A 25,319-nucleotide genomic window follows, 5' to 3' on the forward strand; every position below is an offset into this window, starting at 1 on the left:
AAGGTGCCACAAGTACTCCTGTTCTTTCTGCGGATACAGACTAACACGGCTGCTACTCTGAAAACTCTTACTTGCTTGTGGATATACACCTTTTGAAAAATTGGCCCTCTATTTTCTCTGTGTCTGTTAATATATAGGGCTAGATTCTCATACACACTATGGCCCCATTACACCAGTCTGGCAGCATAAACACGCCTTAGAGTGGGTGAGACTGTAATTTACTATCACTTTAGTGTAAACGAGAATTCAGGCTTCAGGCTCTAGTGTCTTCTTTGCCTTTTTAGATGTCTGTTCTGTGCTAGGGTGATAATTTCAGGTAATTTTTCTGCAAAAACTTCTAAATCCTTTCCCCCTTCAACATGGGGATGATTCATTCCTTCTTCCAAAAATTCCCTTGCTAGGTTCTTTGCTCCCTGAATAACTGCTCTGTATTTAACACCACTGTATTGCATTTATCAGTAATCACTCCAGTCACCTGAGCAATCTTTTGCAAATCTTTTTTAAACAACTTATGTTGTTCCTCTTTCTGCTCAGTTCTAGTGTCATCTGCAAACTTGGACATTTCATTTGCAATATGATCCAAAACCCATTTTCTATACCCAACTCTATTCTATAATATACGTCTTAAGAGGCTAATTCCTAGGATCCCTGACGTCCAACTTGGTACGTTTCTACATATGGCTATTTTTGGACTCCTGCTATAGACACTGCAGTGTTGCCAACTCTCATGATTTTATGTCTCACAATATTTGGTGTTTTTCTTAAAGCCTAAGTTTCTAGAGTCAGCTGAATATACAAGAATCACAGCTTTGACTTCAAAACAGCCCCAGAAAGCAAAGGTACTTTGAATGGAACTGAGTATGGTATATACTCCAAAAAGTTTCCTCATAGTACGTGATGAGTGCTCTCAAAAAAGTAAAGTGAATCTGGAGATTACCACGATGTATAATTCAGATAGCTTGGAAAGGATCTAGGCACCATTATGAAGCCTGGGGACTGAACAATTAAATGTCTGTGACTTGAATATAATTTTATAGGTGGTACTATATTTAAAAAGGTATTTAACATCTAGAAGCACATATTCAGAAGGGAAGGGTCTATACCTGCCCAATCTCCAGCATACTTGCCAGTTCCGTAGGTTCAGAATTTATAGCCTACTGCTTATCCCTGCTTCAATCCTGATCAAAATCATGCCACTTATAAAGGTGCTTAAGTATGGCCTTAAGAAACTAACTTCAGGCTCCTATTTTTGAAAATATTGGCCACTGTTTTTAAATATATCCTAGTAACCTTGAATTCTCAGGCAAACAACTCTTACAATACAGTTAGAGATGGAGAGATTTACCAGCCACTTTTCTTACCTTAATAGAACCAGAGATGGCCCCAACCTGTAAAATTTGGACTTGGATCTAAGCTTCTGCAGAGTTAAACTCAGGCCCATATTTAATTTCAGCCTTGTAGTTATAAAAAGTAAATGCTTGAAAGCCTAGAGATTCTAAATTAAGATTAAATTTGTGAAAAAAATCCCAAATGTTTGAAACTCTGGAAATACAGGGTTAAGACTCCACAAATAAACTTAAATCCATATCAATACCACAGAAACCTATACAACCACACTTTGTACCCTTTTATCAATTTCTGTATGAGCCACATGCTCCCACTTTAATAGCCCATGCTTTGCCTAATCATTGCAGCTGGTTAAAACCAATAATCAAACCTTCTTTGGATGAAAAATGGCTTTTCAACAAAATGGAAATTTTTGTGGAGAAAATTCTGATTTTGTTTAACTTTTTTAAGAGAAAAGAACATTTCTGACAAGCTCTAATAATACTGTGTGAACTACAACCTCACTGCACAGAGGCCCTACCTTCTAGGAATGAGCCATTTAGAGTACATCATCTTGCTTCTTACCTACCAGACACAGGGCAGGTCTACACTCGGAGTGCTACATCGGCACAGCTGCGCTGCTGTAGAGTATCTGGTGAAGACGCTCTATTCTGACAGAAGAGTACTCTCCCATTGGCATAGTTACTCCACCTCTGCAAGCGGCGGAAGCTATGTTGGCAAGAGAGCGTGTCCCACTGACATAGCGTGGATGTGGACAGCGCTTAGGTCGCTGTAACTTGTGTCGCTTAGGGGGGTGTCTTTTTTACCACCCTGAGTGACATAAATTAGATTGATTTAAGTGATAGTGTAGACCTGCTCACAGATCAATGACCAAACCCTCCCACTCCCATATTCCCACTCCAGATTGGAGACAATACTATTTTCATATCTCACCACGTACATATGATCTGCAACCACCTGTACTAGCTAACATTCCACTACCTTTTTCATACACATTACAGATACCACTGTACTTAAAAGTGTACAAGTAGTGTTTTGTCTTGTTAGTTCAATATAAATATTTAGGGATCAAAACATCTTGTTTAAATTCCATAGGCTTTAATACAGCAAATCATGGAAGCATGTGGTTAACTTTAGGCATCAAGAGGACCACTAACATGCTTTAAATTAAGCATATGCTTAAGTGTTTTGCTGGATCAGAACTATAATGCCCACGCACTCGCAAGTTTTCTTGCTTAGACCCTCCTCAGAGCTCTCTTTTTAGCTGTATCTACAGCCTTGAATGACACAGAGCACTATGAGCCTGATTCAAAGCCCATTGTAGTCAATGGAAAGACTCAGCACCTTAAATGGACAGGGATTTTGCTGATCAGAAGCCAGGACAGGAAGCTCTGAGGAAACATAAGACCTACCCTGTTTGTTGGTTTGAATATTTGTTTTTTGTTTTGGAATTTACTGATTGTAAATCTGCAAGGAAGAAACTCGGTAACCAGAGACTTTGCCAAGTTGTGTTATTTTGGTTATATCAGAACTCCTGAAATAAACCCAAACTCCAGAGAGAGTTCTGTGTTTAGACCTGTGCCTCCTGTGAACTCACTCAGTCTGTCTAGCTGCTCAGAACCTCGCTGAATTTCCCACACCATTACAATGCTGGGTAAAATGGAGATTTGGTTACGTGCCCAAAGCCACATTATGAGCCTGATTCTCCTCGCACATCCATTTTATACCACTGTAGCCCCTTTCACTTCAATGGATTTAATTCTAATTTACCTCTGCATAAGGGAGTGGAAAATCTGATTCAATGATTTCAGTTGGCAGAGTCAGAAATAGATTCCCAAAATTTCTGATTTTGAGTTCCGTACTCTCACCACCGCGCCACACTGCCTCTTGCTTAAACAAATATTGATTGAACCACTCAAGCTTCTCATTTCTTTTCTTAAAGAAAAGGGTCTGATTAAGCTTATTTTGAAGTAATCTTCATAGAGTACAGTAGCACACCACGAACAGTACACATCTCAGAAATATCAAATTGTTCATTTGAAATGTCAACAAAGAGATACAGTTTGGGAACTTAAAAATATCATACATTTAGAAAAGGCCTGACATTCAAAAAGGGGCCTCTGGATGAATCTGCTTGCATTTATGTTCATTAAGAGCATCAATTCAAATATTCCTGATTGTTTCAGTTGTTTATGAATCTCGACCTTTGTAAGGAACTAAAATGTGCTGTCTCCTAAAGATGTTCCCTGCCGATATGACACACATTTTGTATTGTTTTGCTGCACACAAGCATTAATATCCCAGAGGTAATCCACCCTTCTTTTAACGGCTGATGACAGGTCCAATGGCTGAGCAAAAATCAGTTGAAGGAAAAGGAAGTCTTGTCGGAAATGAGATTAATCTTGTAACGAGTGTTCAGCCCTGATAACCCATCTGTGCAGAGAACTGCTTTAACTGGAGAGCAATTAACCTTCACCTGACAAGCTCTGTCCAACCGTTATAAACAGCATTAAAGGCACAGGATCCCCTTTTCTTCCTTTCTTTTTTTTCTGTGTAGACTAAATAATCAGATTTTTCATTCCATGAAAACTATATGTGCAACAGTGCACTGATGCTAAATCTCAAGAAAAATTATGAAATGGCAGTGGGCTTTTGCATATGCTGTGAACTGTATCTTTGGCCTTTGCCTTAGGTGGCTGATCTGGTTAGCAAAAAGAAATCATTCTGACCACTTCCAGCAGCTATTGTACCAAGGGAATATCCTACATATAAGTTATCAGCGAAGTTGGTGTGAGCACGTCAAAGATTAATAACAACAACAAAAATCTTTGCAAGTTGACAAGAATTAGCTCAGTCTGCTTATGTTAAATCCCTTTTAGTTTAACAATCTTGGCAGGACAGATTGGGTCATTATACCACCGTTGTGCTCCTCAAGGCCCACGTTTAGGAACAACCTAGTTTTTTGCCCTGCGGACGGGTGGAGTTTAGGTATGCTCCAGAAGTTAGCAGGTTTGAGGTTAATGTAACTGTGAAGACTGCTCAGTACACAACTGCCTTCTTCTGCCAGATAATACCAACAGATTGATTGGAGCACAAGTTATGTTTGAAAATGTCTATAAGTCTAACTCTAAGAGCTGCAGTTAAAATGCCACGGTCTTTTAACTAGTAATATCAGTTTAAATAACTGTCCTTCTGAAAATGATATCCATCATTGTGGTAGCAGTTTAGGGGTAACATAACTTGGGTCTATTTTTCAAAGGCAAGGCCACAATGTGTATGATATAGAACAAGCTCAGTGGCATAGCAGTGCTCAACCCTGTTGGCAAAGGCTAAAATACTGATCTCAGTTATACTGGCAGTAAACTGGAGTGATTCCTTGGAAGTCAAGGAGTTACTGGCTGAACAATTACCAGAATCTGGTCCAAAGACAGGAAGCAGGTTCTAAATCCCAAGGCCCTGAACAACTGGCGTGAAATCCTTGGCCTGTTGAAATCCATGGCCAAATTCCCATTGACTTCAATATGGCTTGGATAGCATTCCAGGTTTCTAAAAGATTTGTCCTTTCTATTCATGTATCTCAAACTACTTACCTAAATATTACTATTGCCATTTGAGTTTTTATGCCTTTGTTTCGCTTTCCCTTGATCCATATTTCTCTTTTCCAAACCTAAAGTCCAGACTTGCACATCAGTCATTGCCTAATTTGTCTGCCCAATAAGGCAAAATTTCCATTTCAGTTAGTTCAAATGAATGTACCTTGCATAGTAGACTACAAGCGCCACCTATGACTCAGTAATCTATCTGGACCATGCCCTAAACTACATATTGGACACGCCTGTGTTAGTTCTGGTGAGAAGTGTTAACTGGGTGGCAGAAGCACATAAATAGGGAAGGTAGAGAGTATCCCTGCCGAGTCTCCTCAGTTCCTCATTCACTCTACCTGGCCTGCCACCAAACCACCCGGCCCAATACAGGGAAGAGCCTTTGGTTAATACAGACCCCATGAGAAAAGATATTCATGTAAGAAATGAGTACATAGAATCGTAGACATCAAGGAAGGAAAAGACTCTTCTAGTTCATCTTGCCACCAATGAAAGATTGTTCCCTACAGTATACTTTCATAACTTTGTCCACATGTTTTTAAAGATTCAAGATCTCTAACCCATGAGGTTATGAAACAGAATAAAACCCAGTCTTCGTGTTACTACTACTACAGCACATGGGGTACGGGGAAGGGTGGTGGGTCTCAAAGAATCCCAAAGTACTTTACAAACATAGTGTAATATACGGGGCCACCAATGTGATAAGACAGAATTTGTAGCTGAATGCAGTAACGGCCGATCCCTGGTCTTTATGTAAACAAATCTGGTGCACTGTGGTTTAAACTGAAACAGTGATAGCTAGAGAATTCCCATTATATTGAACACTTAGTGGTTAGTTCCTTTTAATGAATTAGATATTAGCAGATAGGAAGTTCCTATTGAAAGCATTTCCTGTATTGGTACTCCCTGATTTGGCAAGTTATCAGGGTAGGAAATGAACACAGGAAGTATCTGTCTACAGACCTTTTATCATCAAGGTAATTGCTGTGGCAGCATTTTAATGTTTATCAAGGTAATAAACATATAGTCTAAAAAAAGATGTTTTCAGCTCTAAAGAACAAGGCTTTAAAAAAATCTTGTGTGATATCACTGTATTTAATCATAAACTTCAAAATAGCGCTCAAATGCCATCATCTGTTCCCTCTCAACAAAATTGCAAATGGTGATCAAAGTGAGAAATTTCCTTTTTCTAGTGGGAGTGCACTAATGATTAGGGAAGAGGACTGGAATCAGAGGACTCTTGGGTTCTCTTCACAGCTCTGGAGCTGACTCTCTCATTCTCTCTCTGACGGTTGTAAAGTCCTTTATGGCCACATTTTTAGGTGATACCATCTTAAATAATGATTCTCCTTCCTTGGAATTTACTCACTCCAAATACTTATAATTTATCTCCTCTCTCTTCTTAATCAAGCTATGTACATTCTTCTCTTAATAAACCATTTTTTTAGCTGGTGTAAATTGGCATAGTTCCATCAAAACCAATGGAGCTACACCAATTTACATCAGTCAAAGGTCGCTGTTCCCATCAACTTGACCCATTATATCTACTGCATTCTCCCAGCCACTGATTTTCAAACTCTGTTTAGAAAACAATTTAACTGTCTGGCACAATGCATTCTTTACACCACTGGTTCTCAAACTTTTGTACTGGTGTCCCCTTTCGCATACCAAGCCTCTGAGTGCGACCCGCCTTATAAATGAAAAACACTTTAAAATATATTTAACACCATTATAAATGCTGGAGGCAAAGCGGGGTTTGGGGTGTTGGCTGACAGCTCGTGACCCCCCATGTAATAACCTCATGACCCCCTCAGGGGTGCTGTCCCCCAGTTTGAGAACCCCGGCTTTACACACTGCTTAGTGCCCAGGGTTCTTGTAATCTTTAGATGTTTAATGATGTTGTTCTTATGTTAATATTTGTTCCATTATTTTACTAGTGTAAAATAGGATGATCATTTCCACAGTGTCTTTCACCTCTAGGTCACTAGTTCAAACTAAGCACAGGCGAGCAGATTGAAAATCATTACCAATATCTATATCATGATCTAAGTGAAATAAGTTATTGTTCTCATTTCTGTTCCTAATGGGATTGGTATCCACAGAACAAAAACTGTCAGCACTGTTCTCAAGGGAGCCATGCATGCTCGGGGAGAGAGAAAACATGGAAAGCAGCATGAAGAGTCTGCCCCTTGTGTGATGGGAACTTCCTCTTACTATTGATTTCCAAGATAAATCTCACCAAATATCCTGCAACCTCTATTTCCCTAAACACCCTGATGGGTATTACTATGGGACTGTACAACTCCCTTAATTGCTAAAAAATAAAGTGGGGGTGAGACATTTATCCAGTCTGAAAACAGCTTATTCACAATGCTGCCGACTAGGTCCTGGCCCCATACACACATATCCCACACTTGGGTATAAGATTCAGCAACTGCACATGTAAACTCCTTGGGGCAAGTCTCATGGCCACTTCTCTGTTCTGTACAGTGATGAGCACATGCAGAGATCAACAAATAATTTAGATTTAAATAACAGTAAAATAAGCAGAGTATATGACAATTTGCTCAGTCCATTAGCATGCACCTTTTCAATGCTGACAGTAGAAATAACTGCAGGTATCACTCACCCTATTCTATCACCATCCAGCAAAGGAAGCTACCTTTTAATTAGCTGATTATGGGGCTGATCCAAAGGCTATTAGAAAAACTCCCACCGACTTCAATAGGCTTTGGATGAGACCCAATGTGCCCCACTATTTAATTTTATCTTGCGAAAAATGATAATAAGTGACATAAGCCAATTTTTCCCATTTAACTGATTTTCTACAGAAACCTGCTATGCTGCTTTAGAAAGCTAAGTGATACGGAGTAATCATTTTTAAATGAATGGTATGATATATTCTTATTGGATTATGAATTGCCACTTCAAAAATAAACATTTTTGTTTTGCCTTAACATTTCTTTAAAATGCCTCTGCATTTCTCACCAGGAGATCTCCAGTGTGTTCAGAATGTTTAATTCTACCAACATTACCGCTTCAAAGGCCTGTTGAAGTCTCATGGAACTTTTTCAGAAACATGCTGTTTAGAGATAGCTTAGCTTCTGTTAAAAGCAAACCAAACAAAAAATCCATTAGGTATTTTTCATCTCTTTTTCTTTACTTAAAGAGTCATTTATATGGAAACTGTATCTTTGGATCAAAGTCAGGCTTGATGCAGGCAGGCATAAATCAAGTGGAGTTACAACAGGGCTGAATTTGGTCCCTTTTTTTTTGTTTGTTTATTTTACAAGATTTAATCTACTTCTACTTGATGTCATAACTTTATGTTTGTGGCACTGTAATTGTTTGTTCTGGAAATAATTGTGGGCCTGATCCTGCAGTCCTCATTTGAACGAAACTCCAATTTAAATCAATGACAGTTTTGTCTGAATTAAGGAGTACAGTATCAGGCCAAAAAGCTTTAAGGCCCTGATTCAGCAAAGCATTTAGCTGTGTGCTTAACTTTATGCAGATGAGTTGTCCCATGGAAGTCAATGGGACTATTACTTGCTTATAGTCAAGCACATGCTTGAGTGCTTTGTTGGACTGAGGAGGAACAAGTAACAAGGACCAATGAACTTTTAATATTTTGTTTTCATGCAACTAACAGAAATACATAATACTGCACAAATGATGCTTGCGGTAAAGTAATCACACCCATCTCTAAGAAGAATATTTCTCAAAGCTTTCCATAAGACGTCAGCAGAGTTTGAAACTGCCTTCAGTTTTGCTTGGTTTAAAAAATATTTGAAATAAGTATTTTGCCTTTCAAAGGAGGGGAGGGGGACAACAGTGCTATATAGAGTAGCTTAGAGTGGAAGACTAAGATTTCTGATGAAAGGTTCTTGTACAGTATATATTGATTTAATCAGTACACCAGTGGTCCATGGAGACCTACAGAATTTGTAACACCAGCCCTGGCAACCTAAAGTATTCCAAATTCCTGTATCAAACATGTAGACACTTTATCTCATAAACAATGGCTTCCAAGTCAACCACAGAAAGGAAACAAGTCATAAAAAGGAGAGTGCATATATATTTAGAGGTAGATTAGGTTAAGAGAACTGTCCACATGTGTAATTGATAAGCCATTATAAAATGTTGATTATTAATTACTCAGTAGCTTTTTCTTATTAAAAATAACTGTAATTGCACTGGCAGGCAAGGCGAACAAAATAAGTGGGGGCTGCTGAAGGATGTGGAATTCAAATTCCAGTTGAAAATAGACATTTTTCATTTGACATTCCTTCCATCACCGAAAGGTGATAGGAAAAAAAAAGAAATTCAAGATAAGTATGTTAATATCAACCACAAGGGAAGATTGGATTATTTTTTCATGTCATTCTGAGAAAGAAAAATAGAAGCCTACAATCAATGGTACTGTATTTATTTTCTAGCCCTCATTTTCTGTACCTAGTGTTCTGCATACACTGTACGCGTCTTCAGGTTACAATCTGCACTGGAAAAAAACATTGCTTCTTAGTATTTGATATCAGATGCCAAAAAAAATTTAGTCATTTATATGAATAATGAGTTAGATGGGTAACATAAACAAACAAATTAGATATATAACCCCTCATACTTCGGGTTTAAACCAACTACTAAATTATGGGGGTTAGGAAGAAACTTTCTCTGAAGGCAGATTATTCTACATTTTTCCATCATAGGGTTTCTTGCACTTTCCTCTAAAGCAGCTGATGTTGACCACTGGTGGAGACAACATACTGAACTCTATGGACAACTGGTTTGATTCTGTATGGTTATTCCTAAAGTATATGTGGAATAATTTATTCAAAAGTCCAGGATTGCTAGCAAAAAAGCTTATGAATCTATTGAGTTTTGCCAATTAGTTTGACAGCTCATCTCAGGACATTCCGCTTTCCATATAATTGGGGGACAGTTATTATGAGATAGTAGAGAGTTAGAATTCATGACCGCATCCGCTTATTAGCTTATTTACAAGATCACAGAGATATCACATTTGGGACATAGACCCCTGATCCTGGAAACACTCACATACATAGTTAACTTTAAATATTCCAACTAGTCCCAATAAAGTTGATTGGACTAGTCCTGTGCTTAAAGTTAAGTGTGTTAAGTGTTTGCAGGATTGGGCCCTTAGGCATTTTAAAGAACAGTGAATCAATGAATTATACTGACAGTCCATCTCTCTGTGTATAAATCAATAAAAAAAAATTCTACTCAGTTATAAATAAAAACAAATATTCTGAGCCAAACTCTCACCTTTGATGAATGTGTAAGGCTCCCATAGAAGTTACTAAAAGCCACATGCATAGATCCAATTTGGACTATTTAGAAGGCTTTCAATCTTTGGCCCAGATCCTCCACTGGTGTAAATTAATGTAGTCCATCAACGGAGGTACACTGATTTACACAAGCTGAGGAGCTGTTTTGCTATTCTGAAATGGCAAAACAGTGAGAAATTACATAGTTGCTTTTTACATTTTAAGCCTATAGACAGAAATGTTTATTTCTGATCACTCTCTCAGTCAAATACTTGCTTCATTTACTCTATCTAGAACAGGAATTGAACATCTTGGGACTGGAAATGATCTTCATGTTAAATATACTTCCTTAGTTTAGAGTGTAAAACTTTTATAATGTCGCCCCAGTTAATTTACATTGTGGATGGACATAAATGAAATCCTGGCGTCAAAACTAAGGACTTTCCAGCAAAGTAGGGCCACAATCTTTCAGGCCTTAATCAGGCAAAACTCCACTGTAGGATTTGGCCCAAAATGAGGTGGCAAAATCTAATTATTATTTCACTTAGGAGAACGTTGCTATCTCTACTGATGCTTCAATTTAAGGAACTGCCGTGTAAAATGCAGCTAGTTGTTCTCATTACTGTGCTGGGAGGCAGTAATATAACAACAACATAATGGTGTTATAATAGTTGTTAACATTGACCTGACTATAAATATACTAAAGAAAAATGTAGAAATATAAAAAACCAAAAAACTTTATACTTCATCTAGGCATATTGTGCCTTCAGTTTTTAAGCAAAATTTCCCACTCACATCAGGAGGACCGTCCTGCTCAAAAGAAATGTCAGCTCACCATTACTAAATTAATACACAGCACTTTCTCTTAGCAGCAAACATGCTGACTCTAGGAACCTCAAAATTTCCATAAAGAGCCTGATCCTGTAAAGTGCTGAATGTCTCCTGCCAGGTGCTGAGTGCCCGTAAATTGCCACTGAAATCAATAGGAGCCCAGCTGTTGCAGGGTGTACTCAGCATATGACATGTATTGGCCCACAATGCAAAGTAGATTCATATTTTGATCTCTGTAGGTAGACTCTTGAAAGCATCCCTCATTACAAAAGGATAAGAACAGACTGCTTTATAAATATATACAAACATACACACACATGCACACAATTCAAATAATCCTCAGGCAAGATTTTCATATTACAAAATTTTTAACAAAAAGAGCATCAAACACCTGACAAATTCAAACAACAACACAGAAGTTATTCAGGAATCAAACATCAGCGTCAATTATTTAGTGGCCTACCATTGCTGCTGTCCTATATCATTTACTATATCTCCATCATAATTGGAAAAGTATAAAAATACGTAATACCTCAAAGTGATTAAATATCTCGGTCCTGTATCTGAAAAAAAAAACCCACTGATGCAGAGTCCTTATTGTACGTGTAGTTTTGTACTTCACATAAAATTGGTTTCATTATCACCAGGCATTCAGTTACAGTTAGCTTTCTTCTGCAATTAATCATAGCTATTGCTATATCTGTAACTGCTATCTGTTGCAACATAATACAGCAAAAATTAGATAGATTTATTCAGCTATCTGAGCAAAGAAACCTGCAAAACTCAACAAAGCAGACTTTTAAACAGCTGTTAAAATAATGCTTACTCATAAAAGTTAGTTATGAATCAATGACAGATTTTTATTATCCAAAAAATAAAGACAAAAAGCACACACCAAGCAGAATGCCACCACCATTAAAACAACATTTAAGAAAAATCCTGAATATCAGTATAGAGTTTCCACAAAAATAAATCTGTAACATCTGCATTACTCAAAACAAAAGCTGATGTCTCTTCATTTCCATTTGCAAATGTTTGTGTCCCTGTAATAGGGGAAGCATTTAAAAGTATCCAAAGGTTCAGCATTCTGAGGAACCCTTTTTCTTTTCTTTCAGTGAACAACCTATCACCTTACGGCAATCCAGATACACATCCAAGTTGTCAGAAATGATACCTACAAGAAAATTCGAAGCTCTCATAAAAGGGCTTTGCATATGCAATCCACAGCACTGAACAGTGAATTTAAAAAACCCAATTTTTTTTCCGAGTTAGAAGTTTTTAAGCCTTGCGGATGGTTGGAGTAGGAAAAAGGAAATTTACTAGGCAGTACAAAGGAAATCTTGTTGTCCTCTATTGTGGCAGTGGGGGTGTTGCCCAGTTGTAACTTATCTGTGTTGATAAAGGAAACCAAAGAACATATTATTGAAAAAACATCCAATAAAAATGTACCCCTTTCTTACCTTAATAGTGCTTGCCATAATGTGATTAAGATTATTGATCGCTAATAATTGTTAATAATAATTATTGCTTCGCTCTGACCAGAAAGAAGTTTTGATGAGGTTGTTTAGAGCGGATGAGATTGTGCTAACTCTGGGAAATGAAGTCAGCCAATGGCAGGAAGAGGTTTCTATTGGTCCTGGCTACTGCAGCTCGAAGAAACAGGATATTTGGGAGCGAAGAGATAAGAGGTCCTAAAAACAATGTTGTTTTTCTTGATGATATGCGGCTACCAGATTTTTTTTTTAAACAAAAAAAAAAGTCAATTGCCTATGACAGCTTAGGCAGGTGTGATCTGATGTGCAGTAAGTGTGACATGCCACTCTGAAGCAGGATGCAGATGTCAGATGAAATGGGCCAAATTCGACAGGGTTTCATATAGGCTATCCCCTGGGGATTTACTGATTCAGGGCCAAAGTCAGACTTGGTGTACAACTCCATTGACATCAGAGAAGTCTAATCTATTTACACCATGTCTGAATATGTGCATTAATCTCAGGCCTAGTTACCTGAGGTATTGACAGTTTATAGCTTGTCTGATCTATTATACTGTTATTTTTAGCTATAAAGCAAATGAACTGGAGCCCGTAATTTATTCCCCCTCTCAACTGAGTGTGTACATGATGCTGCTTTGTTATTAATTATTATTCTTTATATTATCATAATGCATAGGAGCCCCACGCATGGCCCAGAACCCCTTTGTGCTAGGTGCTGTACAAACATGGGAAAAAAGACAATCCCTGCCCCCAAAGGGTTTAGAGCTGAACTGCTGGCAATTTTATTTTATTTTTTTAATGGTCTTGGGGAGAATGAAAAGGTTATACAGTATGGACAAAGTTAAAAAGCATGCACGCAAACACTCAAATTCAGTGTTCCCAGCTCTTGTGTTTTTATTCTACGTCTCAAAACATTTGATGTTTTTGTTAAAGCCCCAGCTCCTGGAGGCAAGAGATGATGTGAAAATCTCAGCTTTCATAAAATAAAAATGGAACAACAACAACAACAACAAAACCAACAAAAATAAGCTTCTAGCCTCCATGGTTTAGGAGACAAGCTATAAGCATGACTCATAAAGGCTCAAAACCCAGAAAGAAAAACAATAAGCACCCAACACAGATTCCTTTTAAAACTCGTGATTTTTTTAAGACAATCTCATGGTGTTTTGGAGTCCTGACTCACGCTTTCTGAATGCTTGGGATGACAATATTGAAGTATGGAAATGTGGTGGGTTTTTTTAAGTAAAAGCTGAAATTGTTTTGGGGACTATCGTTTTGCTAGTTTCCCCTTTGTTCATAGAATCATAGAATCATAGAATTCAAGATCAGAAGGGACCAATATGATCATCTAGTCTGACCTCCTGCAAGATGCAGCCCACATAAGCCGATCCCCCCACTCCTTTAGCAAGCGACCCCTGCCCCATGCTTCGGAGGAAGGCGAAAAACCTCCAGGGTCACAGCCAATCTACCCTGGAGGAAAATTCCTTCCCGACCCCAAATATGGCGGTGAGCTGAACCCCGAACATGCGGGCAAGACTCTCCAGCCATACCCTCTGGAAAAAGGTTAAGAATATCATATCATTGCCCCCTGTACTATTTACCAGTGCGGCACTTAATTAACCTATTGACTAAGCCCGGTATCCTATCATACCATCTCCTCCCATAAACTTATCTAGCTTAATCTTAAAGTCATGGAGGTCCTTCGCCTGCACTGTTTCCCTCGGTAGGCTGTTCCAGAATTGCACTCAATGACATTGTTAATGACATTGGGGGCTGTAGTGTAACTAGGAAACAGATTTCATCTTTCACACAAGGGAAAATATGCTCTGCCCCAATGTTGCAGGCATTGTAGAAGATGCAAGGCAAGCAGCAGAACCGGTGTGCAAGGAGGAACAGGATTCCCAAAGATATGGCAGGGAGTCTCTACCAACTATGCGCTATGGAACACAGCTCTGTATGGTTGTCTGCGTGTGTTACAGGGGCAGGCTGGTAGCTCTGCGACCACACTACTCCACAGTCACTACCCTTGTGGAAGGTGAGCTACTGCAGACTCACAGCCACTCACAGCCACTCCATGGGCTGGGGACAGGATTGATCCTCCCTTGGACATCTCAGACCTCTCCAGTGCAGAGCCTGGATACCCAGGCTGAGTGGTGGGAGCAGAATTTACCCCATAAGGCATACTTTAAAGGATGAATAGATTTCCCAAACAGCTATTTTAAGTCTGTACCAAAAATGTGATGAAACAAGAAACATTCCCACTGTTAGGATGTTAGCTAAGAGTGGCGTGAATCTTGCAATGGGCAATCGGCATTGCAGGATCAGGGCCCCACAAGATCACAATAACTGTACACAGTCTTTTTGCCATCTGAGCATATAGTGCCTCACATAACGGGGCACAGAGCTCTGCTTGGGGCCTCTAGGTGCTAGCCCAACTAACAAATAAATAATAATAATAATAAAGTGGTAGCAGGAAAGTAGATTGGAAGCTTCTTGGTGAGTGCACACAAATATCAGACAGTAGAAAACCAAATAGCCAGTGCCTACGAGCCCACCCTCTCACACTGCCCCACTACCCTCCCATTTATGAAACAAAGGGAAAATAAAGCTTCACTGTGTAACTCAGAGGTCGGCACTTTTCAGAAGTGCTGTGCCGAGTCTTCATTTATTCACTCTAATGTAAGGTTTCACGTGCCAGTAACACGTTTTAACGTTTTTAAAAGGTCTCTTTCTATAAGTCTATAATATATAACTAAACTATTGTTGTATGTAAAGTAAATAAGGTTTTTAAAATGTTTAAGATGCTTTATTTAAAATGCAGAGGCCCTCGGACCAGTGGCCAGTACCCGGGCAGTGTGAGTGCCACTGAAAATCAGCTTGCATGCTGCCTTCAGCACGCATGCCATAGGTTGCCTACCCCTGGTGTAACTGATGACCATTTGCTTAGTACTGCCCCCTTTGGCATTTAGTCGACATTTTTCACAACACAATGCCCCACTAGAGAAGCAAAAAAAATAGGGGCCAATTCATGGTGCAGGATTTATTCGAGGCCACTCTGTGGGAAGATGGCATGTGTTCAGGGGAGTAGGAGGGAGTGTTGTCAGGGTGGCCCTGTACCCCCAAATAATGCCTGAAGAGCCTCCGGGCTGCCCTAACAAGAGTTCGAGGTTGAACAAGCCTTCATTACCCTCCCTCCCTGATTTGGGCTCCGCACCAGCACAGGGATAAGTTCTGCCCATAGCTTTAGTTATGATTCCATCTTTCACTCTAAAGGATTCATACAGGGCCCCATATTCCTTCCAGCATTCCCTACCTGGCTTTGATCACTCATTCATAGACTTCTCCTCTGCTAGACATTACATTTTGCTTCAAAGCGACCTGCAAGAAAGCTGCAGCTGTAGACAGGTGACGCCAACAGGCTGGTAGAGGTGACAAAAAGAATGAGGGGATGATTTAATGTTAGTGCAGTATGTCTACTTGTAACATCAGAATAGTTCAGAGTTAGTATTGCAATAAGATAATTTACTGTCTGCCTATGGTAATTTATATATACTCCAATTGTACTGCACGGTATCTTTTCACAGTCTATTTCAATTTAATTTAATTATTGCGCCTATGCAGAGTAGGTAAATTGTGGTTACTTTCCCATTTTCATTATGAACAGTAAGAAAAGAAAGCAATTTACAGTAATTGTACTTCAGGGGGATGTTGATTTCCTCCCTTTTCATCTCCAAACAATGAGCAAGACATCCAAAAGATTAGAACCTTTTTGTCAAAATTTTCAAAGCATTGTACAATGCTTGCGCTGGGTGACTTCCACTCTAATTAACTTCATAACTTAGTTTATGTTTGTGCTCAAAAATATTATGTAGCTTGAAATATCAGTTCCAGCTCTCCAACATGCATAGAGTCTGAAGAAGTTCCCATACAACCATTCAAAAGCATGCGTCAGTAATAATCCCTCTCCAGCCTACACTCTTCATTCACTCAAACCTCCTGTTGACTTCAGTTGATTTCAGTGCACAATAGACAAGAGATTAGATCTTACCAAGTTCTATTATTATGTAACATTTGTTACAGAATTCATAGAAACCTTCACAAGAGAATTTACTATCTACCTTACAAGCTAATAAGGACAGGTAGAGTCCTGAGCCTATGCAGAGCCTTTGACTTCATTAGGGCTCCACACTAGCACAGGGATCTGCCTGCGTGGATTTGGTTGCAGGGCTGGGCATTGGTATTGAACAGGCAGGAAAATATTGGCCTATCAAATCACAGCCCATATAAAACAAAAACAATATAAACATTTTTATTAATTTATATCTTTTCTTAAATTGTTACGATTAAATAGAAAGAAAGTAAGTTATGTTACATTATATATTATGTATCATTTTCAATAACGGTTCAAAGATTTTAAAAATGGCAGCTTTTGTCAATGAATAAAATAAAGACAAAAAAAGTGCTAGATGGGGAAAGACTGCTAGGATCAGCAAACATTCCCACTTCAGATTTCTCTCTTAACCCTGTCTCTCTGGCTTGTCTCGGTGTTTTTCTTTTGAAATTTTCATTCACATTGAAACCTGCAGCTATAAACCCCAGCGCAGCAAAGCACTTAAGCATGTGCTTAACTTTAAGTACATGCCTAAGACCCTTGAACTCAATGGAATACGTAAGTGCTTTCCTGAATAGGGATAGACATAAGCATTTGCTTAAATGCTTAGCTGAGTCAGGATCACAGGGAGTGAGCAGTGCTGTGGTCTTTTCTAAACTTAAACTTCTTGTTTATTAGAGGGGACTCAGAGACTTGACTTGACAAAGGCTTTGACCTTGCAAGTTACTCCAGCCACTGGCACAGCTAGTGGAGCTTTACACAGACCCACGGATCTAACCATGCAAAGTTATGTGCAAGACTGAGACCAAAATGGGGAAAGAAACTTCCAAAAGAGAAAAATGTTTCTTATCCTCCATGCCTCATAACATTGACTGCACATATTTTTAAAACACATCCAACCAGCTGAATAAAGTGTACAGTTAAAACATTCCTAAACTAGGGTTGCCAACCCTCCAGGATTGTCCTGGAGTCTCCAGGAATTAAAGATTAATCTTTAATTAAAGAGTATGTGGTGTGATGAAAACTCCAGGGATACGTGCAACCATAATTGGCAACCCTATCCTAAGCTGACTGGTTTTCATGCTATAGGTAGGATTGTTTCAGATCCTGGATTCTATAAGTCATGAATATGAGAGCGTTACAATGTGGGAAATATATATTTTAGCATGAGATGACACATATGTTTTAAATAGATCTGCAATTTGTCTTGTTAAGGCTGCTGTCAGGGAGTTTAACCAGGAATGTTGTCCTGGGCCCAGCCTGACTAGGAGGCCTGATATGAGCTCTTTTTGCCCTCTTCAGGGAGGCAGTAATACCACAGCACACTTTCCCCACACACTCACTGTTCAGCTGTTTAGCAGGGAGTGGGAGTGATGCCCCCATAGATAGCACCGTTTTTATGGTGCCGTTAATTACTGGATACACCTTTATGTGTCAGTTTTGTATTTCCACTTTTAGGTGTCTCCAAACTCCACTGTCAACCTAACCTCTGCCCCCTAGCTTATTAGATCCCACACTTACAAAACATCTTGTCCCAGGCCCTGTAAGTCCTGACTGTGGCCCTGTGTTTTATGAAATGTATTAGACCAGTAGTTCTCAAACTTTTGTACTGGTGAGCCTTTTTACATAGCAAGCCTCTGAGTGTGACCCTCTGCCCCTTATAAACTAAAAACACTTTTTTATGTATTTAACACCATTATGAATGCTGGATGCAAAGCAGGGTTTCAGGTGGAGGCTGACAGCTCATGACCCCCCATGTAATAACCTTGTGACTCCAAGTAATAACCTCATGAACCCCTGAGGTTGTCCCGACCCCCAGTTTGAGAAGCCCTGTATTAGACTATAAATTCAGGTGATTCCCTATTTCATAACAATATTCATTAAGATAGAAGATATTCCTTAATGTACATCCTTTGGGTGCAATATGAAATGCTACATAAAATTTTTAAGCTGAATGATACTACTTATGTCCTGATATCATGCTTTTTACACAGGCAAAATTTCCATTGACTTCCTGGGGCGCCTTGCCTATGTAAATAATACAGCATCAGCTTCTTGAACATTAATACCAGATCTAGTTGGAAAAACTTCTGTGCAATAGTTTTCCATCACAAAATGCAATTATGTTGAAATAGAAATGCTTTGTGAAATCATGTCAATACCATCAAAGTTTTGTTACAGAGAAAAAAGGGAGGGGAGGAAGGTCTGTCAATGTCAAAACTTCCTGTTTTGTCATTTTCAGAATGCATTTTTTCAAAAACAAACAAACAAAAACTTTTTGTGTCGGAAGTTTTGGAAATTTGTGTTATATATAAAAAAGTCAAACTGGAGATGAAACATTTTTAGATTGTCAATACAAAATATTTTAATTGATCCAAAATCAATTGTTTTCAGAAATTTCTTTCATGGAGAACTTTGAAATGTTGGGTTTCATTCCAAATCAAAACTAAAACAAAATTTTGAAATCTCAAAATCCTCCACAAAATGGAATTCCCAGTCTTGACTCAGCTCTAATTAATATCTTTTGAGAATGATAGGCATCTACTCTGGGAATGATGCTTATCTAAGAATTCAGTCAGACAGCTGAGATATATTTCATCATGAAAAATATAGATAGAATCTACGTAATGATTCTGTAGTTTGGTATGTCAAAGGACCAAAGTTTACACAAGGTGATACATGATTTGCATGAATGCTGATTGATGTAAGGTGGGGTTTTAAGTGCTCACAAATCTCCATACTGGAGTCAAATATCAGCACTGACTAAAGAATCCCCTATCAGCTAATTTAAGGATTTATTTATATATAATTAATCGTGGGTTAAAAAGTTAATAGTGATTAATTGCACTGTTAAACAATAGAATACCAATTGAAATTTATTAAAAATGTTGGATGTTTGTCTACATTTTCAAATGTAGTGATTTCTATTACAACACAGAATACAAAATGTACAGTATTCACTTTATATTATTTTTATTACAAATATTTGAACTGTAAAAATGATAAACAAAAGAAACAATATTTTTCAACTCACCTCATAAAAGTACTGTAGTGCAATCTTTTTATTGTGAAAGTGTAACTTACAAATGTAGATTTTATTTTTTTTTACATAACTGCACTCAAAAACAAAACAATGTAAAACTTTGAGTGGACTTGTAGGCTCTAAAGTTTTACATTGTTTTATTTTTGAATGCAGTTTTTTTATATATAATTCTACATTTGTAAGTTCAACTTTCATGATAAAGTGACTGCACTACAGCAGTGCTTCTCAAAGCCGGTCTGCCGCTTGTGCAGGGAAAGCCCCTGGCGGTCCAGGCCAGTTTGTTTACCTGCCGGGTCGGCAGATTCATCCGATTGTGGCTCCCACTGGCCGTGGCACATCCCTCGGCCAGCACCGCTTCCCGCAGCCCCCATTGACCTGGAGCGGCAAATCGCGGCCAGTGGGAACAGCGATCAGCCGAACCTGCCAACGCGGCAGGTAAACAAACCAGCCCAGCCCGTCAGGGGCTCTTCCTGCACAAACGGTGGCCCGACTTTGAAAAGCACTGCACTACAGTACTTGTATTAGGTGAACTAAAAAATACTATTTATTTTGTTTTGTACAGTGCAAATATTTGTAATAAAAAATAAATATAAAGTGAGCACTGTACACTTTGTATTCTGTGTTGCAATTGAAATCAATATATTTGAAAATGTAGAAAATATCCAAAAATATTTAAATAAATGCTATTCTATTATTAACAGTGCAATTAATCACATGATTTTTTTTAACTGCATGATTAATCACGATTAATTTTTTTAATCGCTTCACAGCCCTAATATAAATAAAAAGTCAGTCTTGATATGGGTAGTTTCAAAGCATCAACAGTAGCAAAGTCTTTTCTACCAGTCAATCTATTACACCTGGGCATGATGCTAAGTAACTTATGGTTACTTCAAATTTTGGTTTGAATTCCTAGTTAAATGAAAGTACATTCTGAAGTTCAATTTCATCCAAAATTTAAATTTTGTAAAAACAAAATTTTATAAAACCTGACTAGCAGAAATAATTTCACAATTTTTTTTAAGAAGTAATTTAAACAGTTGTTTTAAAACATATAATTATTCCTATGCAGTGTTTCAAATCAAGTCTATCACAAAGGTCCTGAAATGACACCACTGAAGTTAACAGGAACTTTGTCATTGACTTCAGTTGGCAATGGATAAGGATCCAAGAAATTAAGGCCCCAATCATGCAATTTACTGAATGTTGATTAATGATATGCCTGGGCAGAGCCTCAGTGACTTCACTGAAGCTCTGTAAGGACAAAGCAGTCCCCCCCACATGTTGTCAATCATCTTAAAGTTAAACTCTATTAACAAAAGTGACCGACCTCATCGATTTTCATTGTCCAAACTGTCAGAAATAGAAAAAGTAAACAAAGTATATAAATAGTGGTAGGCAAATTGCATTCTTAAAATTCTTTCCTTTTCAATATTTTAAGGTGTTGTTAGTATCATAAGTAAATTCATTTATTTGCTTACAGCATATGTTTTTTAAAGTTGGCGGTATGCCTTTAAATATAAATATTTACAAGTAATGTTCTCTCAAAACACTTATGGATGACTTGGCTCAATCCAAAAAGGGGGATAACTCAGCTGGTGAAGACTGCAACTTATTGGAATATATCAAGCAAAATTATCTGGATGCAAAAAGCAAAGCATTTTTCCCACCAAAAGTAACGGGTATTACATGTAAGAAATATATTTGAAGTAGCACCAAACTGCTACAAAATAAGTAGAAAGGAATAAAAACAGTTTTCATGGCATTATTTTTTAGATGAAGATTTTCATAAACAGCATGATTTTTTTGATCCAATGCATGACACATCTGGTCATTCGATCACAGCAACATGCGGTAGTGCCGCTTACTCAAATAATATTTTGTAGAGTTTTTGTTATTTAAAAAAGCAAAGTATTCTGATTAAACGTAGCTCTGAGCTTTTCATACAGTTTGGCCAAGCTAAATCTACAGTGTGTTAGGGAAAAATGTATTCTTATCAAGTTTTCACCAAACTCTCCATCAGGACTTCCTCTCTCTAATTCACTGTTTTCCACTGACTCAAAAAAAAATTCCAGTAAATCTGTTCGCAGGAGATTAAATTCACCCCCTCACACAAATAAAGCTCACATAAATGGGCTTTAAGCAGGGAATTAAGTGGGGGTGCATCAGAAAATAATCCACCTTCACAAACCAGGGCCAAACTGCAGGGCAAGCCTTCCATGCCTGCTACTTCAATCTATAGTCTAAAATGGTAGTTGCTGCCCCTCCATACCCCCACGCAGGTGTTTCCTGCCACTGGATCCGTGCAACTTCAGATCCAATGTAGCTCTATGCCTATGTTTTCCATAAAAAGCTTCACATTTCTAATTTACTGCATTATCAGATTTTGAATAGCAGAGAGAAAGAACTCATCAATCTCCTTTTGACATCTTCTCCCCAAACACAGAGATTCTGTTTTTAATACCAAATGATATATCCTTATAAAAAGGAACATGCAGTGTGGAACTGGGATGGCATGCAATGCATGCCTTAAGTAGTGTGCACTACTTGTTTGTTTCGATTAGATTACTCTGAACTGAATGTGAGCTAGATACGAGTTCTGGCTAGTGGTTTTCTTTGTTACAGTAATTGTCACTAGATGGTGCTCAGTGCCCCTCTAAAAGAAATGCTTTGGTTTGTCTCATCAGGCTACTTGCATTGTTTGCTACACAATTATAGGAAGTCTCTCTACCTAACATCAAGGATTACACAAAAGAGACTGTTCTACCAGAAGCAGATTTCTTCCCATCAATGAATCATATTCAAGCTCCTTGTTTTTGCCTTCAATGGTAGTCACAAATTTGCTCCTTTCTACCTTTCTGTCCTTGCCTCCTCTCTTGCCCCCTCTAAACCATCTTCACTCATCCCAGCTTGCTTAGCTGACTGCTCCCTTCACATCCTTCTCCTATGCCCATATACCAGTGGTCCCCAACCTTTTTGTGGCCAGTTTTTCAGAAGAGTGTGGCGGGCGCCAACAATTTTACAAGGCTTATTTTGTATTTGTACATTAAATAATACAAAAAAACATATTTAATATTACATAATATATGAATCCCGAGAGAAGAGAGAAGCCGGAGAAACGCCATGAGGACAGAGAACACTGGTGCCCGCAGCCCTGGAGTTCTCTGTCCCCAGCAGGCGCGGGGCCCCAGATTCTCTTCTCTGCTGGGCACTAGGTGGGCCCCACACCTGCCGGGGACCGAGAACACCAGTGCCTGCAGCCCCAGAGTTCTCTGTCCCCGGCAGGCGCGGGGCCGCGTCTTCTCTCCGGCTTAAGCCGCGGCCCCGCTCCTGCCAGGGACCGAGAACACCGGTGCCCGCAGCCTGCAGCCCCAGAGTTCTCTGTCCCCGGCAGGCGCGGGGATGTGGCTTCTCTCCGGCTTAAGCCGCGGCCCCGCTCCTGCCAGGGACCGAGAACACCGGTGCCCGCAGCCTGCAGCCCCAGAGTTCTCTGTCCCTGGCAGGCGCGGGGCCGCGGCTTCTCTCCGGCTTAAGCCGCGGCCCTGCTCCTGCCAGGGACCGAGAACACCGGTGCCCGCAGCCTGCAGCCCCAGAGTTCTCTGTCCCTGGCAGGCGTGGGGCAGCGGCTTCTCTCCCCTGCTGGGAACTAGGCAGGCCCCGCACCTGCCGGGAACAGAGAACACTGCGCCCGCAGCCTGAGTTCTCTGTCCCCGGCAGGTCCCCTGCTGGGCACTAGGCGGGCACACATAAATGCCCCGGTGGGCGCCATGGCGCCCGCGGGCACCACATTGGGGACCACTGCCATACACCTTCATTCATGCTAACCACATACAAGGAACTGCCATCCTCACCTTATCTGCCATACCTCTGCCCTCTCCTCCTTTGAATCCTTTCTTAAAATCCACTCTTTCAAGGAGGCTTCTCAGTTATAGTTTCATATCAATATATATAAAAATGTTAATATGAGAACCGCATCCTGTCTTACTGTCTTCATCTTTACACTCACCCACTCTCAACCTGCTTACAGGCCAGCTCTCTCTCTCTCATGAAAAATAACACAGGCGTGAGAGTCCTGAGTATATCCCCAGCTCTGAGTACCTTAGCTACTTGTACAGCACCCATTATTGTTGTAGCTGAGCACCTCACAATATTTTAGGTATTTATCTCCACTGTGCTCCTGTGATATAGGGAGTTTCTATTATCTCAGTTTTACAGATGAAGAACTGAAGCACAGAGGGACTAAGCGACTTGCCCAAGGTCGAGGAGAGGAGAATTGAAGAGGGACTCCCAAGTCCCATGCTAGCAATGTAATAATTGGACCTTATTTCCCTCCCAGCTTTGCCATAGATGTCCTTTGTGATTCAGCATAAGTCATTAAGGGTATGTCTGCACTGCATTGTAAACACATGTCTCTGGGTCCTGGACTTGTGAACTCAGTGTTTCTAAACCTGCACTTGAGCATCCACACTGCATTGTAAACCTAGGTTTACAATTGCTGGACCTGGGGTCTCACAGCTGCGCTAATGCATCCATCCTGCACTATGCAGACTTCTGTCATGGGTCCGTGGCTTGACCTGCATCCACACTGCAAAGTGACGGGGCTTGGACTGAGTTACAGGGGGATTTGGGCTCCAAGGAGGGTCCTAGGACCCAGTTCCTGAGTGCTTGCTGACCTGAGTCAGACTGATTTAAATGTTGACAGAATGAGGGGCCTGGGCTCAAACCTGAGTCAGATCCCTGGCTTAGTGTGCAGTGTAGACATATCCTTCGCCTTCCTCTGATTCCTCTTCTGCCTCAATTTCCCCATCTGTAAAATGATGGCAATTATACCTCCCTGTTTCAAAGGAGTGCTGTGAGAATTAATATTTATTAAGTGCTTTTAGATACTTGGTTAAAAGACACTATAGAAGTGAAAGCTATTAGTATTATGTTAAATGTTAATTTAATGCTGTTATATGTGACAATCATACCACAAATCAAAAAAGCTAATTTTGTGCAGGAAGAAAAAATAATAGTGAGGTCAAAGGTAATGATTTTTGTCATTTTTTCACAAATATTTTTTAAAATAATTAAGTTGGATTTTTTAACTCAAATATATAACACAGTTTGAATATTTTAATATTGAGCACTGCCCTTCAGGTCTTTTCATCCCTAGATAATAAGCCATTTCACACAGATAATATGGCTGGCATATTGGATTTCGATACCATATTAGTGAAGCTGTTTCAAGATTTTCATCAAGAATAGAACCCATTAAACTGTCTCACATATTACTTTGGCTTTTATGGCACACTTCGTAGAACTGCAGGACTCTTTTTTTTCTCCCCAATAAGGAAATCCCTAGAAATGCTTTCAACTGCTTTAAATGACCTTTCACCTCTGGGCTTTTGCCTAATCTGTACATTTGAATACAAGGTACGGCTGTACTTTTTTAAAATAGCTAGCTCAGCTCCTTAAAGGATCAGACATACATCTAAAATTGTGAGTGTGTACATATTGTGCTTCTTTGTTAGTGACTGCGAACAAGAAACAGATGTGAAATATCTGTGTTTGGAACCTAGTCACCCACAGAGACTGGGGCTAATCCAAATCATTCTTAATAAC

The 25,319-nt window shown here is 39.3% G+C and overlaps 1 protein-coding gene across 5 annotated transcripts in view; it reads right to left on the reverse strand.

Moving 5' to 3' along the window:
• Positions 1-25,319, reverse strand: part of ERG (ETS transcription factor ERG) — a 210,830-nt gene that overhangs the window by 66,366 nt on the left and 119,145 nt on the right. Inside the window, exon 1 of one of the 5 annotated variants that reach the window (XM_045002481.1) lies at positions 15,875-15,907. The exons of 3 other annotated variants lie outside the window; for them this stretch is intronic. In XM_045002481.1, the coding sequence (XP_044858416.1) occupies positions 15,875-15,892 (18 nt within the window). In that variant the 5' untranslated portion in view covers positions 15,893-15,907. Of the gene's footprint in view, positions 1-12,528; positions 12,654-15,874; positions 15,908-25,319 lie in introns of those variants that run through there. One more of the 5 variants, XM_045002480.1, reaches the window with a different exon arrangement.

This window comes from Mauremys mutica, chromosome 1, assembly GCF_020497125.1.
Source record: "Mauremys mutica isolate MM-2020 ecotype Southern chromosome 1, ASM2049712v1, whole genome shotgun sequence".
Lineage (NCBI taxonomy): Eukaryota > Metazoa > Chordata > Testudines > Geoemydidae > Mauremys > Mauremys mutica.